At 38.4% G+C, this 21579-nt stretch overlaps 2 protein-coding genes across 3 annotated transcripts in view; one reads left to right on the top strand and one right to left on the bottom strand.

The window, feature by feature from the left end:
- The window catches only part of DLGAP5 (DLG associated protein 5), a 36684-nt gene extending 29828 nt beyond the window's left edge, over positions 1–6856 (top strand). For both annotated transcript variants that reach the window (XM_016144888.2, XM_016144889.2), the window contains 4 exons: positions 840–900; positions 1489–1732; positions 2493–2539; positions 6477–6856. In XM_016144888.2, the coding sequence (XP_016000374.2) occupies positions 840–900; positions 1489–1732; positions 2493–2539; positions 6477–6623 (499 nt within the window). In that variant the 3' untranslated portion in view covers positions 6624–6856. The remainder of the gene's footprint in view (positions 1–839; positions 901–1488; positions 1733–2492; positions 2540–6476) is intronic.
- A 2330-nt stretch (positions 6857–9186) lies between these two features.
- On the bottom strand, positions 9187–21315 carry LGALS3 (galectin 3). The gene is made up of 6 exons (XM_016144890.2): positions 21187–21315; positions 15466–15487; positions 14435–14827; positions 12543–12631; positions 10865–11030; positions 9187–9514 (listed from the first exon to the last, which is right to left on the bottom strand). Exons 2-6 carry the CDS (start codon positions 15481–15483, stop codon positions 9359–9361), a joined length of 822 nt encoding a protein of 273 aa, XP_016000376.2. The 5' UTR covers positions 15484–15487; positions 21187–21315; the 3' UTR covers positions 9187–9358.
- Between the last annotated feature and the right edge of the window lie 264 nt (positions 21316–21579).

Genomic DNA, 21579 nt, shown 5'->3' with positions numbered 1-21579 from the left:
TTTTAATTTTTCGTGTAAACCAAAGTATCTTTAGCCTTTATAGGGATTGAAATATTTTAAATATTCTAGAAATCCATGGATTATAAAATACCGATTTATTGTCATTTCTTAAATGTAGGTTATTTTACTTTATATATCTTGTAGTTTAGTATCTTGTATTTAGTATCTTTTACTAAGAAGATCCATAGTTGTATTTAAGTGCTATTACAGGTAGTCTTTAAAAATTTTTTTTACTTAATTCCCAAAAATAGTCCTGAAAGAGAGCATCTTACAAATGAACAACTTCGTTCAATGAAGACAGAGTGAAGCTGAAAACTAGAAAAATTGAGTGTGTGTGTACACACACACACACACACACACACACACACACACACATACACCATGACTTGCAAGAAGTTGAGGCAGATATTTTACATAAAATACCAATTAAGAACTTCAGGATTAGAATATGTGCTGTAACTAACAAGTAAATATAGCCAGCTCTAGTATACAGTAATGGAGTTGTTGCTTCAACACCCCCCAGAAGTCAGCTGTCTCCTAACCATTCTCGAGTATGTAACTCTGGATTTAGGGGAGGTTCAAAAGATTGCTGGTGAACTGACCAGCCTGGAAACAGGCTTGTGAGATTTTGGAGAAAGAATATATTTGTTGTCTAAGGCCAACAAATATATCCTGTAGTAGCTATAGTTTTACACTAATCTATTCAGATCAGACCTGGTCTTAGACCAAGCTCCATCTTTGACCCATAAAGGATAATCTCAAAATGCACATCAAAAGAAAGCAATATGTTTGATTTTCTGAGTACAATGCTGTTTTTTTGTTTTTGTTTTTTTTTTCAGGAACTGCTTAATAGAAGATGTTCATTGTCCTAGATTACAAGATTTAATTGAAGTAAACCCTGTAAGTCCTATTCTAGTGTACTAGATAGCCCAGTATATTATCTATTTTTGTCATTATGTACAGTAACTTCATGAACGTCCCCAGAATTTCCGCTGGCAATCTATATTGGTCATATAAAATGACAGTTCTTGTTTCAAAGGCCTTTAGCTTGTTTGACACTATACTGCCATTTTGTATTCTTCAACTCACATCAAGATTATTTCTTTAAACTTTTATTATAACAGCCACATTCTTTGTTTATGTATTATATTTGGTTGTTTTTACAATGCAATAGAGTTGACTAGTTGGGGCAGAGACTCTATGGCTCAAAAAGCCTAAAATATTTACTATCTGACCCTTCAAAGAAAATGTTTGCCAATTTCTGAGGCGGAGTACAGGTTCAAGCTGAGAAACTTTCCTTCAATCATACTATTGCTATCATATTATCTGAACTAATTGTTTAAGAAGCAAGATAGTAGGATTTACAATGCTCTTTAGCCTGTGTTCAGAATGTCATTCTTTTGTATTTATTATTTGTAATAGCAACAAGACTTTTTCTATTTGTTCCAATGTTTGCTAATTAAACATAATAATCATTTTTACTTCTAGGACATAAATAAGATAAACTTTGAAATGTATTATTTACCCAGCGAAGGAACGAGTTTGCCTCTACATGCTGGTGAAGTGGCATATGATATTAATACTAACAAAAAGGAAGAAATTTCAGATGTTGTAGAGGGAATGGAACTAAATTCTTCAATTACAGCACAGGATGTTTTGATGGGTAGCCCTGAAAAAAGTATGTCCTCACATAATATCTCACAGGAAGAAGAAACTAAAACTTCTCAATCAGGTGAGATTTTAAAAATATATTTACATAAGCCTTTGTTAAATAATGGACTGGGACTAATGTCTAGTTTATCTTAAATAACTTGGTATCAGTTTCTAAGAATAAAGGTTGAAAAATTGGACAGTCACAGTAAATATTTCTGAGAATTAGTTTATGTCGTAGTACCTCATTCTCCACCCCAAACCATTTGAGGTAGACTTATTAAAAATCAACAACAGATACTGATCTGTGCTGGATATAAGCAACATTTTACATGAGAACTAACTACTTGGGATCCTGCATCATTTGTGAAAACTCAAAATTAAAAAAATTCCTTGAAGTGTTTTTGGTCCTCCTCCTTTCAATATTATGTCCTCAAACCTTTCTTCAAAATGCCCTATTTTTCTTCCCTAATGCTTGTTCCTACCTACTTTGTTATGATTGTTCTGCAATAAGAAATGACTGTTGCAGTTTTGTTATAATGTCTGATAGTTTCACGTATTTTCATCTGTTACTCTATGGTGCTATTCTGGCTGGGGCCTAAGGCAAAATAAATTTTACCTTAGCCAGACATTTAACGTACTCCAGCTGTGTTCTTCATCTAGCATCCTTTGGGTACCTTTACTGTTACAAGCATGAGATTTGTTTATAGAAAACTTTTTTTATACTGAAATTAAGATGAGGGTTTTGTTAAATTCAATCACATTTAAAAAAATGGTATAGCATAAGATGAGCTATATTTTTGTCTTTAAAAAGTTAAAAATAATTCTTTTTTGTTTTTCAGTATTATTTGATAAAAGCCTCACTACTGAATGCCATCTTCTTGATTCAGTAAGTTTTCCAAGTTAATTTGAAAAGTTTCTTTGGTCTAGATTTTTTTTTATATAAAATGAATATTACTTTTTAATTTGTGTGCAAAGTTTAAAATTTGTCATTGTTTTGTTTACTCTGAAGTCCATTATTTTTATCAAAATGGGAACAAAATTTCACATATATATACTCTAAAATATAGTGTGTTTTAGTAGTAAACTCTGAAGATTTATTTCCCTCTGATTTATTTATCAAATTTGTTATGACAAATTGAACACTCGAATATCTAATATGTGGTTTGAATTATGTTAGGTATTTCTAAGTGATATAAGAAAAATATAATGCAGGGCTTCTGCTCATCTGAAGCATACAATTGGGGAGATAATGTCTGTCTTACCCATCATTGGTTATTTTCATTCTCTTCCTTTTAGATTACTTATTTGGAAGCTCCCCAGCCTTTACTTTCAGTGACCTCTTTCTTCTAAGTCTATTTCAAATATTAGCCTTTCTGTGAAACCATCCCGTAAAAGCTCTCATCTCGTGCATGTTACTTTATATAGAGACGCAGGTGCACATAGGCATACAGTGCATACAATGTACATATTCAATATCTTATTAAGAGAATAATATGAATATAGTCCTAAAACATAATTTCAGTAATCTATTTGCCTTATCAACTGTACATTTTTCTGTAGGCCGAGCTGTCTGATTCATACTCATGAGTGCTGGCACTGTAGCATGAATGCCTACTAAGTGTTGATAGCACTGGTTTTAGCCCTGCCCCCAGATTTTTTTTTTTTTAATGATCTGGAGTAGGACCTTCATCAGGTGATTTTAATGTTTAGCCAGGGTCAACAACTCTAGTGTAAAGCCTTACCTTGAGATTTTCAAGGGCCCACTGCCAAAATGAGTCAGGGAACTCAATGAAATGGAGCTAAGCAACCTACCTGATAAAGAGTTCAAAGTAATCATCATAAAGATGCTCACCAAACTCAGGAGAAGAATCAATGAATTCAGTGGGAATTTCAACAGGGTGGTAGAAAATATTAAAAAATGCCAAACAAAAGTTATAACTGAAGTTAAAATAATTTTAAAAAGTGAGGATACGTTATGGACCTCTGGGACAACATCAGGTAGAATGATATTCACATCGTAGGGGTCCCAAAAGAAGAAAAAGAACCAGAAAAAATATTTGAAGAATTAATGGCTGACAATATCCCTAATCTGGGAAGAAAGGAAAAGGACATTTAGGTCCAGGAAGCCCAGAGAATAAGACAAATAAATAAGATGAATGCAAAGAGAACTACACCAAGACACATTATAATTAAAATGACAAAAGTTAAAGGTAAAGCGAGAATCTTAAAAGCAGCAAGAGATGAACAACTTATTACACACAAGGAAAACAGATAAAGCAGAAACGTTATTACCTAGAAGGGTATGGCATGATATATTCGAAGTACTGCAAGGAAAATAATTTACAACCAATAAGTTTCTACTAAGCAGGGTTGTCATTCAGAATTGAAGAAGAGATTAAGTTTTCCAGCTAAAAAGATCCTGCAAAAAATGTTAAAGGGATTTCTTTAAGCTGAAAAGAAAAGGTGCTAATTAATAAAAGAAAAACATGAAAGTAAAAATCTCACTGGAAAATGTAAATGTATAGGAAAGGTAGTAGATCAACCACTTAAAAACCAAGTGTGAAGGTTAAAAGACAAAACTAGTAAAATTAACTAAAATTATTATATTTAGTTAAGGGAATCATAAAATAAAAAGTTGTCAAATGTGTTATCAAAAGCATAAAACCTGTGAGAGGATCAAAAATGTGAAGCTTTGGAATGTGTATAAATTTAAGTTGCTATCTACTTAAAAGAGACTGTTATATACTTAGGATGTTATATGTGAACCTGCTGGTAATCACAAAGAAAAAACTTAGAGTCAACACACACACAAAAAAAAATGAGAAAGAAATATAAACATAATACTAAAGAAAGCCATTAAGCCACAAGGGAAGAGAGGAACAGAGAGGATCTATAAAAACAGCCAGAAAACAATTAACAAAATGGCAATAAGTACATACTTATCAACAATTACTTTAAATGTAAATGGATTAAATTCACCAAGCAAAAGATACAGAGGGGCCGAGTGGATAAAAAGACAAGGCCCATCTATATTACTGCCTACAAGAGACTTCAGAAATAAGGACACACAAAGACTGAATGTGAAGGGATGGAAAAAGATATTCCATGCAGCTGGAAACAAAGAAAACTGGCGAACCCATACTCCTATCAAAAACAACAAAAATAGACATTGAAACAAAAATCGTAATAAAAGACAAAGAAGGGTACTATGAAATGATAAAGGGGTTAATCTAGCAAGAAGCTATAACATTTATAAACATATATGAACCCAGCACAGGAGCACCAAAATGTATAAAGCTAATATTAACAGACTTAAAAGGTGAAAATGAAAGCAATACAAAACAGTATGGGAGATTTATAGCAATGGATAGATCATCCAGACAGAAAAATCAGTAAGGAAATATCAGACTTAAGTGATGTATTAGACCAGGTGAACTTAATAGATATCTCAAGTTTGCATGGACCATTCGCCAGGTTTGACCACATGTTTCCAAATCTCAGTAAATTCAAGATTGAAATCAAATCAAGCATCTTTTCCAACCACAGTGATATGAAATTTAAAATCACAAGAATAAAACTAGAAAAACCACAGAAAACATGAAGATTAAACAACATGTTACTGAACAAACTGGGTCATCAAAGAAATCAAAATAGAATTGAAAAAATACCTAGAGATTTATGAAAACAGAAATATGACATACCAAAGTCTGTGGGATGCAGCAAAAGTGGTTCTAAGAGGGGCATTCATTAGCAACACAGGCCTCACTCAAGACAAGAAAAATCTCAAAACTGGTCAGGGAATGGCCTTGGTTTTGCTAATCTTTGATCTCAGAAAATAAATTTATTAAGGCAAGTGTAGGATCAAACAACCATTGTTAACCTCATGAAGACTGGCAAATGCCTGACTTCCTTAAGCCACTAATTCCTTCAGGACCTCTGTATATCGTGACTTTCGTTACCTTTCAGAGATAGTTTCTTTGCATTCAGGCTTCTGGGCTCTCTTTGTCTCCAGAGAAGAATGAAGTGGGTTATTGTGACCCACACTCTGTTCTTTCTTGATCTTAGCCTTCTTTAATCATAGACTGAGACCTGCACAGCCAGGGACTTTAGTATGGACTTTAGTATAAGGCCAATTTATATACACCTGATTTAATCCTGTTCTCAGATCTAAACTCTGAATGAATGGTTCTGATAATATAGGATATTTATAACTAAATTTGGAAATTAATGAATCATAATGTTTTTAATATATTAGTAATATGATTAAAAGTGTTTCACAGTTATATAGTATCTTGCTGATAAACTTTTGTACTTTATAATTTAGTCTCTTTATGAACTCTTCCATAAATATTAGAATTTTTTATATATATATATATATTTTTAATAGGTTCACCTATTTTAGACCAAAATATTACTTATGCTGGCATCATTTGAACCTGAAGTAGGGCTTGAAGAAGAACAATAAAAAGGATCCCAGCAGGATCACATTTTAGTGAAAGGCCTATTAAGTGCTATTATATATGAGGATTAGGGTGGGTTTGTGAAATCTGCATATGTGGCCTCGATTTTATTCATCCTGCAAATGCCGCTCAAGTCCATTTACGTGGTACTAATCGTTTTTAGGCATGTAGTCCTAATATACCTTTTCAATTTAAAAATGCTATATATTTGAAATTAGATCTGCTGGAAAGTGGAGCAATCATGTTATTTGTTATGTAGAAAAATGTTATCTTATTAATTTACTATTAATTTACAATGTTGAAGACTTAATTGGTAAAATTCTTGATGGTTCCTTAAGTGACTTCTCTGAATTGACTCTCTAGCCAGGCCTAACCTGCAGTAATCCGTTTACTCACGTGGAGAGGAGACTCGGAGAACATGCCAGACACATTTCCTTTGGTGGTAACCTGATTACCTTTTCACCTCTAAGGCCCCTCAGTGGAGAACAACCTGAAGAATTTTTAATTTAAAAATAATTCCAAACATTTTCATACAAATTATCAATGCTGTGGTATATTCTCAGATTTTCGAAAAGTTGAAGAGTATGTATTTTTGTTCACTTCTGTTCATTTATATAGTGCCATGTAATGTTTTAATGTTCAGTATTCATTGAAATGTGTTTTAGATATAATACTATTTCTCAAGGGAAGTGGGGATATTTTGTACATTAACCATGCAGAATAAAAAATGTACTATGCCTTGACTCTCTTATTTAAAGTGTTATAAGCTTAAAGCTAAGAATATGTATTCAGAGCTAATGAACACTTCAGCTTAATCGAAATATAACACTAGATTTTGATAGAAATATTTGTATCCTTTTATACTTTAAGTTTGAACTTTTAAATTTGTTGAACAGCTTTGCATATTGCATTTTCCTGAATGTACTGAGTTTCTTTAGCTGAGCTTTCCGGCTCCTGATGTCATTTTATGTGCTATAGTTTCAAATCGTCAAATTATTGTAAGTGCTCATTAAATTCTTGACTTTTTCATTTTCCCCTTGATATAACTGACAGCCTCTGAAGGAAATGCCTTCTTCCTTTGAAGAAAATTCCATCAATCATTTAGTGTGTTCGAAATACTTTTATGAAACTCTTACCTATAGAGCTTTTAGAAGACACCAAGGACTTTCAGAGTAGCTGAAGCTTTTAATCAGACCCAGGTACAATTATTTCTACAAATGAGTTGACCAAGAAGTAGGAACTTTATAGATAACTTCCCTAAGTTTAAGCTGCTATATAATTGTAAAATGAACTCAAACTGGCTTAGCAGTAAGAATTAGTTTCACAAGTCATCAAAGTGATTCCGGGTACTTTATAATCAACAGTTCAATGATGGCATCAAGGTCCAACATTCTGTCATAGTTTATTCCTGTCATCCTTGATGTTGGGACTCCTCTAAGGCTAGGTCCTTTGGGGATCATAATATGACCGCTGATGGTAATCAGAGCTATGTCCTTCTCTGTGGTCTGGTTAGGCCAACTAATGCCACATCTCCATCTGCAGATCAATAACGGCAGGGGGTTGGCTTAAACTAATGATTCCCTACTGAATCTGGGATTATACCTGAATAAAACCACAATTATTATGACACACGGAATGGATTGTGGGTAGGCAGCCATCAATGTCCCCTACAACTAGATAGTCTGTTCTTAGACTATTAGACTACAGAATTATGAGGAATTATGAAAATCTTTAAAGATGAAATGAAGAAAAGCTCCTTGGATAAAACAAGAGGCTTTCCAAAATTGAAAGGGAATTTCCATATATTGAGGACCTACATATGATAGCCCCTTTGCAAAGAAAGTTTATTCAGTGATCACAGTAACCCTACAAATGATTATCATACCCCACCCATTTTATAGACAAAGAAACCAAGGCTCAGAGAGTTTATGTAATTTTATATAAACCAAGTTCTCTCTTTTTTTCCAAAGCTTATGTTCTTTCCTTCAATCATAGGTGTAGAACAACCAAGAGCAGAATGTTAGGTGGGGAATTTACAGTTTTAGAAGTATGCTGTGATGTGTCGCTCAAATCCCTCTAGAGGAATGAAGGATGTACTCCATCAGTTGCTGGAAGCGCGCAGGTAGCCCTCAGCTCACGCCATATGAGAACCCCCTCAGGTGAAGAGAGCCACTTCACCCAAATTCATGCCCTGTCTCCCAGGTGGCCTGTATTCACTGACTGAAATGTAGGTATAAGGATCTATCCCCCTCTTGCCTACTCTCAAGGATCATCTCAGCTTTAGAACCCGTGTATCATGGGCTAAGCCATCAATGCTGAACTCCCTCCTTCCAGTCATGTTCCTTCTTGTTCCTATGGCTGTTGTTTGCAAGAGTATTCCCTCGACTTCTTGTATTCTAATTTCTTTGCTTCCTGAGGAACCCAACTTCTGACAATTACAGTATTTGAGAAGACCGTATTATAGAAACTATTTTGGTCTTTTCTAGAATGAAGTTGTATAACTACATCCTGGTTTTGAGATTTTATTCTTTGGTTTTACTGATGATGGGAAGGGCAGAAAGACATGGTTAAGAATGTCGACAATGGGAGCTTTAAATTTTTTAAGCTGATTATATATCTAATAAACAACTTTTTCCCTCTCTAAATCGAGGTTTCATAAAAACCAAGAAAACCTATGGGGAAGTGGTCTCATATTAGTATCCAAAACCGATTTGAAAGCAGCGAAGTATAGTTTAGAGAAAATAGGATTTAAGAGAAATCAAAAGAAATATACCAGAATGCTAATAGCAATTGCCTATCAGTCATAGTTCATTTATATGTAAATGCTTTCTGCTTTTTCTCATGTCCTTAAGAAAACAGGAGAATGATTTCTTTGTAGCATCTCCTGATTGATATGAAGCTCAGGAAGAGAAAAGTTAATTTGGTGGTAGTACTTACTCCTATCTGCTATCTTAAAAAATAATTTAGGAAGCATATACAATTTTGGGAGACTAATCCAGTATTAATAGTGCTACATATTTCTTTTTCCATTGAGTTCACTGTGCATTATCAAGAATAAACTGCCCCAATTAAATTACATGTAAACAGGTAACTCTTAGAATATTTATTATATGAATGATTTACAAGAAGGACATTGATGAATAAAGATAAAATTTTTCACTCATAGTGAACATGAAATTGAAAAGTATAAGGTTTACATTCAATTTCATTTTTTTTTCTTTTAAAAAATATCTGCCCTTTTGAGATTATATCATTACATGCGAAGCACTGGTGAGAATGATGTCACCAGCAATTCCCACTGCACTGATTTCCTTGAGATTTTTCATCCGATGATTGTACTGCAACAAGTGAGCATCATTGACTGCAACTTTGAAGTGGTCAGGTTCAACCAGTACTTGTATCTGAAATGGCACATATACAAAACTGTTAGGAATGCCCATTAATTTCAAAACCAGTTTTGCCTAAGCTCAGGATGTCCAACATTTCATCTTTATGATCATTTGTGGAACTGATTAAAGCCCAGAAAAGGCAACTTTACAGCAAAAGTAAACTCCAGATTATTGAAAGATTTAAACAAAGACAAAATGATAAAATTGTTAAAAGGATATGTAGTTGAAGCCATAAAGGAAAGGATTAATAAAGTGTCTACATAAAAACTTAAAGTTTTTGTATGGCCTAAAGCACCTAAAAGCAAAAATAAAAATAAACACTGAAATAGGAATCCCCTAATAAAGTGGCAAGTATTACGAAGATGGGTAATAACCAGTTTTGGCAAGAGCAGGGGAAACGGACTCTTCCAGTAGTTAGTGGATGTGTTGTTGATCCTCACATCCTTTTGGAAGGAGCACTTTGGCAATGTCTAAATGTTAAGCATGCACATTCTTTAAAATTCTATGAAGCCAAGATTTAAAAGGATAGTTATTATAGTATAATATAGTATAGTAATAAACCTTTCCAGATTTCATTTGTTTGAAATCTTTCAGTACTCAAAAATTTCATCCATAGGGTACCGGTTGAATTATCACATACCTAAACAATGAAATAACATTAGGTAACATTGTTCTGACTCTGAAAGATGTGTACCATATGTAGAATATGGTTCCTGTTAGTCTCTGCCCTTGAGTAGCTGAAAGTCCAGCTGGGTTTTTTGCCCACTCTACAGTCAATTCTAACCCAGCACTGAACCTAATGCTTGTTGAAGCAGTGCTTAAAAGGACAAAGTATGCTTATGTCATAGAAAATACTGGAAAGGTATTCACCAAGTCGCAGACTTTGTGAGGATAGGGAAGGGGCAAAGGACAGAGGACTTTTTAGTTAATTTAAAAATCTACACATTTTTTTTTATAAAATAAGCATGTATTAAATTTAGAATTAAAAAAATTTAGTTTCAATTGCCATGCCAATTATGTTGTTTTAAGGAACTAAGTCTCAGTCCAACTGTACCATAAAGTTAAAAAATAGCCTTTTTTTTTTTTTTTTTTTAAATAAAATATGTTGTTTTCCTCATCTCTAGAAAAGCTTAAACTCGGGTGATAACAGCAACGATGGTGAGGGGCCTGAGTGGAGTTGGGGAGTGTGCCACTCCCGGCCATGTTCCAGTCTGCTGAGCCTGGTCCCCTTGGATGGGGAGATGTACTGGCTTGGATGTCCCAGGGTAGCCGATAAAAATCCATTTCAAGTGCATCATGGTTTTAGAGCGATTCCCCATGAGCAATATGCATTATCAATACATATTAAGAGCAATAACTTACTTTGAATGGTTTGCCACTTTCAAATGGGAAAACCATCTGTCTTTCTTCTGGTCCCCAGGTATTATTCGTCTTTGTATTGCAAACAATGACTCTCCTGTTGTTCTCATTGAAGCGTGGGTTAAAGTGGAAGGCAACATCATTCCCTCTCTTGAAATCAAGAGTGATTCTGTTTAAACCAAAGACCAGAGTTAGAAAAATGATTCAAATTGCCTATTTGTAGCAAGTGAGGAACATGTAATTTTCTAAAGAGCATATCATTTTATAAAATACAGGAAAATTTTCTAAACAAAACAAAGCAGAAAATGGATTTGAACTGGAAAGTATACTAGGCCAAGTATTCGATGTACTACCATACTATCTAAAATTAAGCAAGACAATCCGTTAAACTTTTTTGCCTCGTTGTCTTTGGTTACATCATTTTATTCAGATATAATTCCCTCTTTACTCCCTCTACTCACAAAAACTCTTCAAGGATACCTTATAGAGGTTTAAGGTTTGAGGGACTTTATGCATTACATTGCAGATAATAATGGTTACCTCCTTCCTGCCCTGCCAAGTTGCTTTTAATACCTATTGAAGACAAGCCAGTCACATAAATAAGAGGTATCAAATTCCTGGCTTCCTCCTAAATCGAAACCTAGTCCTCCTAAAACTGAAAGAATGAGATTACACAGCTAATGATCAGGATCCTGTTGCTAAATTGTAAAATCATGACAATAAATGTGTTCAACTTTCTATGATGTGAAGTAGAATTAATGAAAGTACTGGGTTAATTTTCTGACCCTGTTCCATCTCCTTGGATGTTAATGCAAACACGAGTCCTCTGAGTGTCAAAGTACTAACCCCCTACCTCAGTTCTCAATGTGTGCTCCCTAGAGCACTAACATCAGAATCAGCTGCTGCTCTTGTTTTAAAGCAAGATCTGCACTCTAGACTCATAACAATTCCCTGGATATTAAGATTCAACCAGTAACAGGTATAACCACAAATGTATCTTCCAGTGATTAAATTCACAGGGAAAGGACCAACATAGTCAATGGCAATAGAAATTATATTTGCCTAAATAGCCATTGGCTGTATTTCCTCTGCATTAAAAAGGAAGAAAAATAATGTGATGTCTACCACCTTACGCACTCTTTTTTTCTTGTAATTCCTCATAAAATTTGCAGGACAAAGCAACAAATTTTTCAGCTTACTACCACTTTAACCATTTCAGCCAAAATTAGTTTTGATCTGCCATAGCCTCGATCTACATCTCTAGTATAATTGGAGCTGAAGTTTCTAGTGCAATAATCCTAAATAAGGCAAAGATACCAGCATGGTTCTGTGTGATAGGACTTGTGGAGAAGGACTCTACAAAGACTACTCGCCTTTAATTCTAAGGCTTTTTTCACTGTCAGGAAGAACCAACAGCATGGGTTTTGCTGCTCTTCCTCTTTGTCCTCACAAAGTAGAACTCTGTTTTATTCATGTTCTGAGAGAACAAGAAGATTTGGCGAGGGAAACTTTGTTCCCTTGGTGGGAACGTATTGATTTCTGGGATATCCCATCCCATACTATGGTATAGCTAAGATTCTAAATGTGTAGTTTTTAAAATCCTATTAGGTTCCAGAATAGATCAGCATTTATTCAAAAACCAATTAACAAATATATTAGACTTTAAAATTTTGTTCTTTACTTGTTTGCATTGGGCTTTACTGTGCCAAGAATTGTTATCAGCATGCGAGGCATCACTCCACCAGGGAAAGCCAGGTCATAAGGCACAGCCTGGGGATGAGAAAATAATGTGTATCAGTAAAGATCTTGGGAAAAGAAAGAAAAAGACATTGCTAAAGTTCAATCACTATTAATATGTGTGAATAACACATAACTCTAACTTAAGCCATCTCTGCAGACTCTTGGGCCACCTTGCCCAGAGTCTGAAGAAATAAAGCTCCCTACATGCATAATTTATAATCTAGAATAAAGCTATCGGTTAATAGGTGCCAAGGGAATAACATAGTCCTTTTGGGAGCACAGTAGCTCATATTATTAGGGTCATCCCAGTCTACAGCTCATTCACTTAAGACCGTATTTTGAAAGGGCTTAAACTAGACCTTGCAATCAACATTAACATTTTTGTGCCACTCTTAAGACCCTTGTCACATAATATAATAACTTCATCATATCACATTCTGGAACTTCTGGGTTCTCTCATACATTCTACTCACAGCACCAGCAGAGTACTTTATAAATGGCAGATACTCAATATTGGGGAATGAAGACCTTCCAGTTAATTCATTACCTGGTTCATTCCACAAATATTTATTGGCCATCTACGTTCAAGGTGCCGTAAGTATTCCCAAAGCTCTATCTCTGGCCTCTTCTCTTTTCCCTTCACAATTTTCCCCCTGAGTTCATCTACCATCTATCATCCAAGTCTTTTATCTCTAGCCCTAATCTGTACTAGTTCCATACTTCCTTCTTCTGAATTTGCTACTGGTACTGCAAATCCAACAGGTATTAACTGGAATTGTCTCTCCTGTCCCCATCACTCTCCTTCCTGAGTTCCTGGTTAGGGCTGACTCTTGGCTGGTGCTCTAGTTGTCTTGGAAAGTCAGAGTCATCTCTGACTCCTAAGACCTAACCAGTAGATCCCAAGGTTCTTCTGTAATCTCTCTCCCATCTGCCTCTTCCTTTCCACAGCCTCCGTGGCCCCCTCCGTCTGCAGTGGACTGACTGACTTTCTGTGGTCTAAGTCCTGCCCAATGCCATGCCTGCCTCAAAAGTTTTTCTCTGTACTTTAAGCTGACCTAAAAGCAGGTCAGATGCTACCTGTACCTTATTCTACACAGTCCTGAAAGGGTCTGACCTCAGGCTATTACTGAACTTTTTCCTCATATCTGTTCATTTATTGGCTCATCTAAAGTGTAGAAGGGAAGGACCTGTGTCTAAGGTTTTACGCTTAGAATTTATTTACTAAAATGTGTTTTAATATAAATGAAAATACAATACTTTGATCACAAAACTATTTTTAGAAACTTTTTCAAAACTATGTTACTTTTGTTCCCCCACATCTTCTATGATCCTGGGCAAGTTACATAATTCTATTGCCCCATTTCCTCATATGTAAAGTGGGGCTAATAACAGTATCTTATAGGGTGGTTATGGGGTTAAATGAGATCATCCATTTAGAAGCACACTGCTGGCACATGTTACTTACTCAGTATTTATTAATAATAATAACCAAACTTTTCCCCATTACTATGATCTTAACTTGATATATATTAAAGCTGCTTTACCTTCAAAAGATGCATTAGCGTCTCTTAACAGTACATGTACTAAACTCAATATAACTATTTTTTTGTTGTTGCACCAACTTACACCATGGCTGGTCCTTGAAAAGTGTCTGTAAGCAGTGAGTTTAAAGCTTCAGATCTCCCTGAGGCCCTCTGCAGGGCAATACCCAGAACTGGCTCCTAACCAGAGCACTGCAAAATGATGGCATAACTGCCCTAGACAACTGCCATGTTCTTCATTAGCTTTGTCCTGGCCACAATCAAGTACATGAAATGACTGACTCCATCTTACCAGTGGTCCAGCAGGGGCGCCAGTGGGGCCGGCACCAGGGTAGGCCCCAGGCCCACCTGGTTGCCCTGGGTAGGGTCCTGGTGCAGTTGGGCCTGGGTAAGCAGGTGCCGTGGGGCCAGGATAAGCAGGGTAAGCGCCAGGAGCCTGTCCAGGGTACGCGCCAGGCGGGGCCTGTCCGGGGTAGGCTCCAGGCGGGGCCTGTCCGGGGTAGGCTCCAGGCGGGGCCTGTCCAGGGTACGCGCCAGGAGGGGCTTGTCCCGGGCAGGAGCCAGGAGGGCCCTGACCAGGGTAGGCGGCCCCTGGGTAGCCCCCTGCCCCAGCGGGCTGGTTTCCCCATGGACCAGGCCACCCCTGAGGGTTTGGGTTCCCAGACCCAGATAAGGCATCATTAAGCTGGAAAGAAAAATATAAACAATTCTTGGATGAAAACATTCACAAAAACAGATTTTTCAAGAAAACAGGAATATGTGATCTAAAAAGTAGGAGGGATATGGTGAAGGTATGAAATACATATCGACAAAAAATTTCCCATCCATCAAATAGTTTTGAGTTCCAAAGACTTAAATTAGACTTTGGGATTATATATGCTTTATTGGTACATCTCTCTCATCTTCTCAGATTGTGGAGGGTTGCATTTTTTGTAATTTGCTAAAGTCGGAAGCTATCCATCCTCTATATAAAAGTGCATAATTTTCTAATTGACATAAGAAAAACAATCACAAAGTCAGGATGCTCAAACTGCACTGCACTTTTCTCAGCTTATTGCTCAGCTCCTGGCCCATGGCATCTACCATTTCTGTCCTAGGCCTTTCGGTCAATGAGTTACCCTTAGCATGTCCCAGGCCTCGCTCTGCCTGGCTTTCTTTCCAAATCTGTTGCTAGAAAACAAGGCTCCAGCTAACAAGCCTTCACTGGTCAGGTGAAGCCACAGGAAGCCATGTGGTAGGAGCGTTGGAGGAGAAAGTCCGATGGTAGAAACTAAACTCTCGACCTATGTGGAATTAGAATGAAAGAAAACATAAAACGCTTACCGAAAAACTGTCTGCCATTTTCCTGAGAGGAGAAAAAAAACCAAAAGAGAGAAGTTATCATTTGATCCAAAAAGATTTCACAGGTTTCCATTTAAATTTCACATTACAAATAGTTCACTGTGTGATTCTAGTCAATTTACAGATGTTCTAGCACAAGCCAGTCTATTTCCAAAATACACTTAAGCAATAGTGTGGAACCACAGAAATGTCTCATCCAAGGGCGGGGATGCACTCCAGCTAGATTACCAAACCCTATGTAACTCATAACTTTAAACTCTAATCACACTAGCACGTGTTCTGTATCCAGGGACAAACAGGCTATATACAATGCAAAAGGGAGAAGAACAATGAAGAAAAGGGTCTGCCCCTTTATTAGGTAACAAATGTAAACAGTCCTGGTTTACCTTTGGTTCTTCTTCATTTTCCTTCCTGTGCTCTTTTTCTACCACCTCTTACGAAAGGTTCTGCCTGTTAATATCACCTACGTCCCCCTCCGTTCACACTAACAGCCCATGCCTTCTTCTCATTGTTAGGAGAAAAACAGAATTGGTTGCTTCTCACTGAGATCTAAAAGACAATGCCCTCCAAATATAGTTGCTACCAGTCGATTATTCCTTCATTTGCACACATTTATGCCTGCTCTGCACAGGTACCGTGTAGGTTCCTGTCTGGGTAAGAAGGCGGATAGGCAAACATCTGTATGGTTACAGGGTCCACAGGCTAGCAGGGACCCCAACTGATGGACACCATTGAGCTAGACTTGTGTGGTGGGAAGTCACAACGAGAACAATTACTTCTAAGAGGGGAGATGTTGTTTGAGCTAAGTCTTGAAAGAGAGTGAAATTGGAATGTGAAGCAATGAAGAAGAAAGAAAGGCGCTAAAGTGCCCTTTTTTCTTTCTTTTTTTTTTTCTTTTTTTAAGATACTTGCTATTCCAAATGAAATCTTTGGCAGTATAACTATTGTTAAAATCAAAAAAAAAAAAAAAAAAAGTTTGGCAATGTGAAAGAAAATCTTTTGGGTAGAGCAAAGATGATTTGCCTTGCCTAAAGCCGCCCCAAGGGATGGCCTTGAGACATCATCCCTGCTTTCTGCTGCTCCTCCACTTGTACCACGTCCTCAGCTGTTCAGGGTGTTTGATACCTGCTCCTCCCGCAGACACTCCAGCAAGTGAAAGGAGGACTGCTTCAGACTCCTGAGGCCTGGGCGAGTTTTCTCAGCTCAGGGTTACCTGTGCTGTGGCCAGAATTACCTGGACTTTAAATAATCAGAATCTCCTTTTCCTTGAATTGCCCACTTGTGATATTAACTGAATCATTTCAAGAAAAAGCACTGTCCCAAAAGAGTCAGTAAATGGTGACAACTTGATAAGTCCTAAAAATGTAAAATATTAAATTTTCTAATAAAAATTAAATCAGAGCTCTTCTGAGAACTTAATGTGTACTTCATTTACATACACAGGAAAAATTTATTTTTGGCACACTTTTAACATGGGCATTCTCAAAGATATTTGGAAGCAATTAGGTTATCACTGCGATCATCTTCCAAGGTGGGAAACTGCTGGAAATTTTACTGGGTAGTCACAGTGACTTTCCCAGGGCTTACGTTCACTGCGTTTCCTATTAGTATTTGACCTTTTAAAGCAAGAGTTGGATACTTCTCCACTTGTGATACCTTCCTCAAAACGCTATCACAGGAGGAACGTGAAAGAGCTGTTACAGAAAAAGAAAAGAAAGGACATTTCGTAAATCAAGAAAATAAAACCTCTTTCATTTTGAATGCCAGTAGAAAACAATTTTGAACTTGATGGTGGGCAGAGAGCCTAGTTCCTTTGGTTACACAAACTTGTCTTCCATTCCGGGGCAACGTACAACAGACCCATCAATAACTTTATCGGTATTCTGACTTCTTTCGAATATCCCTGTGGTATAGGCGCTTATTCCCAGCCTCGGCACCACTGACATTGCAGGTCAGACGCTTTGTTGTGGGGGCAGCTGTCCTGTGCACTGTAGAATGTTTAGCAGCATTCCTAGCTTCCATACACAGGATGTCAGTAGCACACCCTCTCTTCCCCCAACCAGTTGTGACAACGGGAAATGTCTTCAGACATTTCCAAATATCCCTAGGGGAAGTAGGGGAAAGGGCAAAATATGCCTGGTTGAGAACCACTGGTCTAGGCTAATTAGCATGTGTATTCCTACATATATGTACATACACAGGTCAATAAAAAAATACATAGTTTCGATTGTTAAAACTAGCTAAATCTGTTGACATAACTCCAATCAAACTAAGATGTGTTTAACGGCTGATTCCAATTGGAAACTCACAAAAAGAGCACATTTCCAAAATTTGACATTTATTCTTCTCAAAGTCTCTGCTGAAGCATATTCAATTTATTTTCCAACCCAACCAAAAATATTTGAGAAACAAGGCAGATTTTACTTTATTTCCACTGTGTTTCACATAATTCTTTGGATGACAGTTTGGATTGTGTTGTGACACATTATACAAGCCAATTAGAATAATTACGCCCTGCATTCGTGGTGCTTTTCAGTTTACAAAGCACTTTCACATTCCTTACCTATTCTGATTCTGATAATAATCTTACAATACTGACAGCAGAAAGTTAATATTCCCACTTCAGAGGTGAAGAAACCGGGGCTTATAGAGCTAACGTGATGGCCCAAAGTCATTTTGTTATTTGCAGGCCAAGGAACGGGGTCCAAGCATCCTGACTTCTAATTCGGGCTCATTTTACACTAATATAAAACCTCACACTTTGAAATTTTAAAGTATAGTCTTTCAAAAGTGTTAATTCCTTTATTGAGATATGTTTTATCTGATTCTTTCAGAACTATATAACATGCTAAAATTGTAAACAACTTTCAAGAGAGATCATGTTTTTGTCAGAAAACTAGCTGGGTGACTCATCCAGTGTGCAGTGATATTGAACACGAGGATGCCATTTTGCACAGTCATTTTGCTAATTATAACCACATTTAAACCAATAAAGTGTACTTCCCCAAAACTGGATCTCTTTTTCGAAAAGAGTTAGAACCAACGCTCTTTTGAAATCAAGGTTAGTAACCTTAGAACTTAAAAACTAAATAAAGACAACAACAAAAAACATCTACTTGGATAAATATATTCCTTACTTGCCTGGAAAAGTTCTTTATTATTTTAGATGAGTCTTCCCATTCTGTAAATGCTACAGATATATGAACTCCTTTCTGGCATTCCCAGAATTAGAGAATTTTGAAGAGCCAGAAAAGAAGCACTATATCAGAGACAAAAAACAAACAAACAAAAATAAAGGAAATACTACCTGGGTCTTCACATTTGGAAAAACCTACAGGAAGTAGTTGAGTTTGCTTTGGAATAAGAAACTTAAACATGAGTCTGAAGGCTGACCATTTCCTTCTTTCCTTCCTTCCTTCCTTCCTTCCTTCCTTCCTTCCTTCCTTCCTTCCTTCCTTCCTTCTTTCCTTCCTTCCTTTCTGGCTGATCATTTTAAGCTTGTGCTAATTGTAGCTTTCCCATTAATGAATAGTGGTTATCTATTCTATTATGCTATTCCAGGCCCACCTAGCAATTAATACAGTTGCCCAGGTTCCCAGGAGCATTTGTGCAATTTATGCTTACAAAGGGCCTCCAATCTTTACACAAAGCCGTAAGGGAAACAGATCGTGAATGTATTTCCTCAGAACCCCAAGGCAATGCCCACACTTCTCCCCAAAGAACACAGGTGAGTTAGTCTACTTCCTGCCCCTGCTTAAGCCTGGAGCAGGACTGGGAGAAAGTCCACTTTCCAAAGTCAAATTCAACGATGCTGAGTTGGAATAAAGGAAACTGGTCCTTTACTAGTATTTCTTTCTCATCAGTTTCTCAGCATCAAGAAAGGTAAAGTTACTTTGTGCCTCTCAGTTACTGATTTTTTTCCACATCTATGGAAAAGCTGAACATCAGTCAAGAGATAACATATGATACTTAGCAGCAAATTGTAAGCGTACAGCAAGCACTACTACCCTGTTAGGTTTACCACTCAGAATTTAATGAGAACTAGTTCAGGCACCAGATAAAATGTTACCTAACTATCCTCAGCAGGAGTCTGTGACCCAAACCATCACAGGAAAGAGAGCCTGTTTTAGATCAGTTAGTATGAGTCTCAAGTACACTCAAGGACCATCATCAAAGTATCCCCAAAATATGGAGTAGTGCTGATTCTAAGTGTAACACCCCAACATGAATTTAGGGAGCATCACCAAAGATCAAGGATAAAGATCAAAGAAATGAGAAAATCTAGGGATTCAAAGTCAATGTCAATGTCTAAAAAGGAGACCACTGTGGACAAATTAATTTTTATTATTAATTTTAACTTTTAGGGAAATAATTTCCTAGTATGAAAGATAAACATTATAAACTTGAGGCAAATGACTCAGAATTCTGGAAGTTGGTGAAAATTTTTTTCTCATGCCTTGTGCCCAAGTGGTCAGTTTTTATTGCTGTCATTTTCTTCAGAATTAACTGAGCTTGTCTTCCATTCCGTTACCGGAATCCTAGAAAACAGACTGGGCCACTAAGGGCCAACTGTCCTCATTGTCCAGCAACCCAACTCCCAGGAGTCGCTTTACAAGTATTCCACAATATCTAGAACAGGCATCACTAACTTTAAGGGGCTGGCCTAAAACCTAAGTAACAGCCCAACCTATCTAAGTGTCCCTGACTCCCTGGAATGGAGCTCCTACTCCTCCCAGTGCATGCACTTTAGTGTTTTTATTTGCACAACTGATAATTCAGAATAAATCCTCAAACGTGTTTTACACACACACACACACACACTCTCTCTCTCTCTCTCTCTCTCTCTCTCTCTCTCTCTCACACACACACACACACACACACACACACACACACACACACACACACACACGGGCTCTGCACTCATAGGCCAACATTATGCCACATCCCACACATCCTCAGTACAGATCTGAGATCGTCGACGACCAAATGAGCCAGTCTGATCAGGGATGAGTCACTGATTCACAGAAGTTTAGGGTTTGAGGTCTTTGCCAAGCCAGGCACGTGTCCACCAGGCCTTGGGGCAGCACCCTTTTCTGTTGGATCAGCACCCAGAGAGAAGCCGCAGCCTCGGACGCTCCTCGGCCTGGTAGACGAATTCATTCGCGCCCCACAGCAAGGTCAAGTGGCCGGACAGCCAAGTCATGAGTCCAAGGCGCCTTCCTAGAGTCCCTGGGCGGTACACCCCGTGTGCTTGGTTAGGGTACCTGGTTTCTAACACCAAGCTTGAGCGCGCACCTCCACCACTCTCTTGCAGGAGGATTCGACCGATTCCGAGGCGGCCCAGTGGCGGGAGGGCGGGACGCGTGGCTCAGCCTCCTAGACGCCACAGGGGTGCCCCGTGCCCACGCCCGGTGTCCGCGGACACACCCATCCTCCCCCAGGAAGTGTGTGTGAAGGCTCTGTGGGACGTTGCTAACTTTACCTGAGGTGCCTCTCTCGAAGGGTCAAAGACTATGGACCCCTGCCCAGTTGTCCGTCCCATCGCCCCGGCCCGGGGAAAGTCAAGCCCCTGCTCAGGCCCGCCCGAGCCCTCCGAATGGGGCCGCGCACCGAGCACCGCCCCGGCGCCCTGGCCCCTGCCCGGCCCGAGCTGCCAGCAGGTCGGGTCTCCGTGCCCGGTCCCCGGGTCCCAGCACCACTCACCCCACGCCTCGACACTCGCTCGCTCGCTCCGGGTGTGGCTGGCTCCTGGCGAGATCTCGCTGCTCCTGATGGGGCGGCGGCTCGGTGCCTCAAATACGCCCTGCCGGCCCGCCTCTCCGGGGCGGGGCGCCACCCTGCCCACCCGGCCTCTCCCTGCGGCACCGGCTGGGCGAGCCCAGGGCGCCGCTGGGCGCAAAAGACACCCTCCGGACTCAACAGAAGGTGGGTGGCACCCTGAAGGGCGGCCCCTACCCACGCCACTTCCAGTTGCCCCTCCGCCCCGAACCTCCGGGACCTGGAAGGTGGCCGCGTTCACCATGCTTTTCCTCGGACAGAGATAGGGAGATAGGGAGAGTCTGCGAAGCTTGTAGTGTGTGCGTCTTCAGGGAGTTT

The sequence above is a fragment of the Rousettus aegyptiacus genome, unplaced genomic scaffold (assembly GCF_014176215.1).
Source record: "Rousettus aegyptiacus isolate mRouAeg1 unplaced genomic scaffold, mRouAeg1.p scaffold_m13_p_3, whole genome shotgun sequence".
Lineage (NCBI taxonomy): Eukaryota > Metazoa > Chordata > Mammalia > Chiroptera > Pteropodidae > Rousettus > Rousettus aegyptiacus.
This window is presented reverse-complemented; position numbering and strand designations above follow the sequence as displayed.

Coding starts and splice junctions, on each gene's coding strand:
- LGALS3 (XM_016144890.2), bottom strand. Junction 12,632..14,434: donor GCGCCCCTGCTGGACCACTG/GTAAGATGGAGT, acceptor TCTCATCCCCAG/GCTGTGCCTTATGACCTGGC. Junction 9,515..10,864: donor AAAGTGGCAAACCATTCAAA/GTAAGTTATTGC, acceptor GTGCCATTTCAG/ATACAAGTACTGGTTGAACC.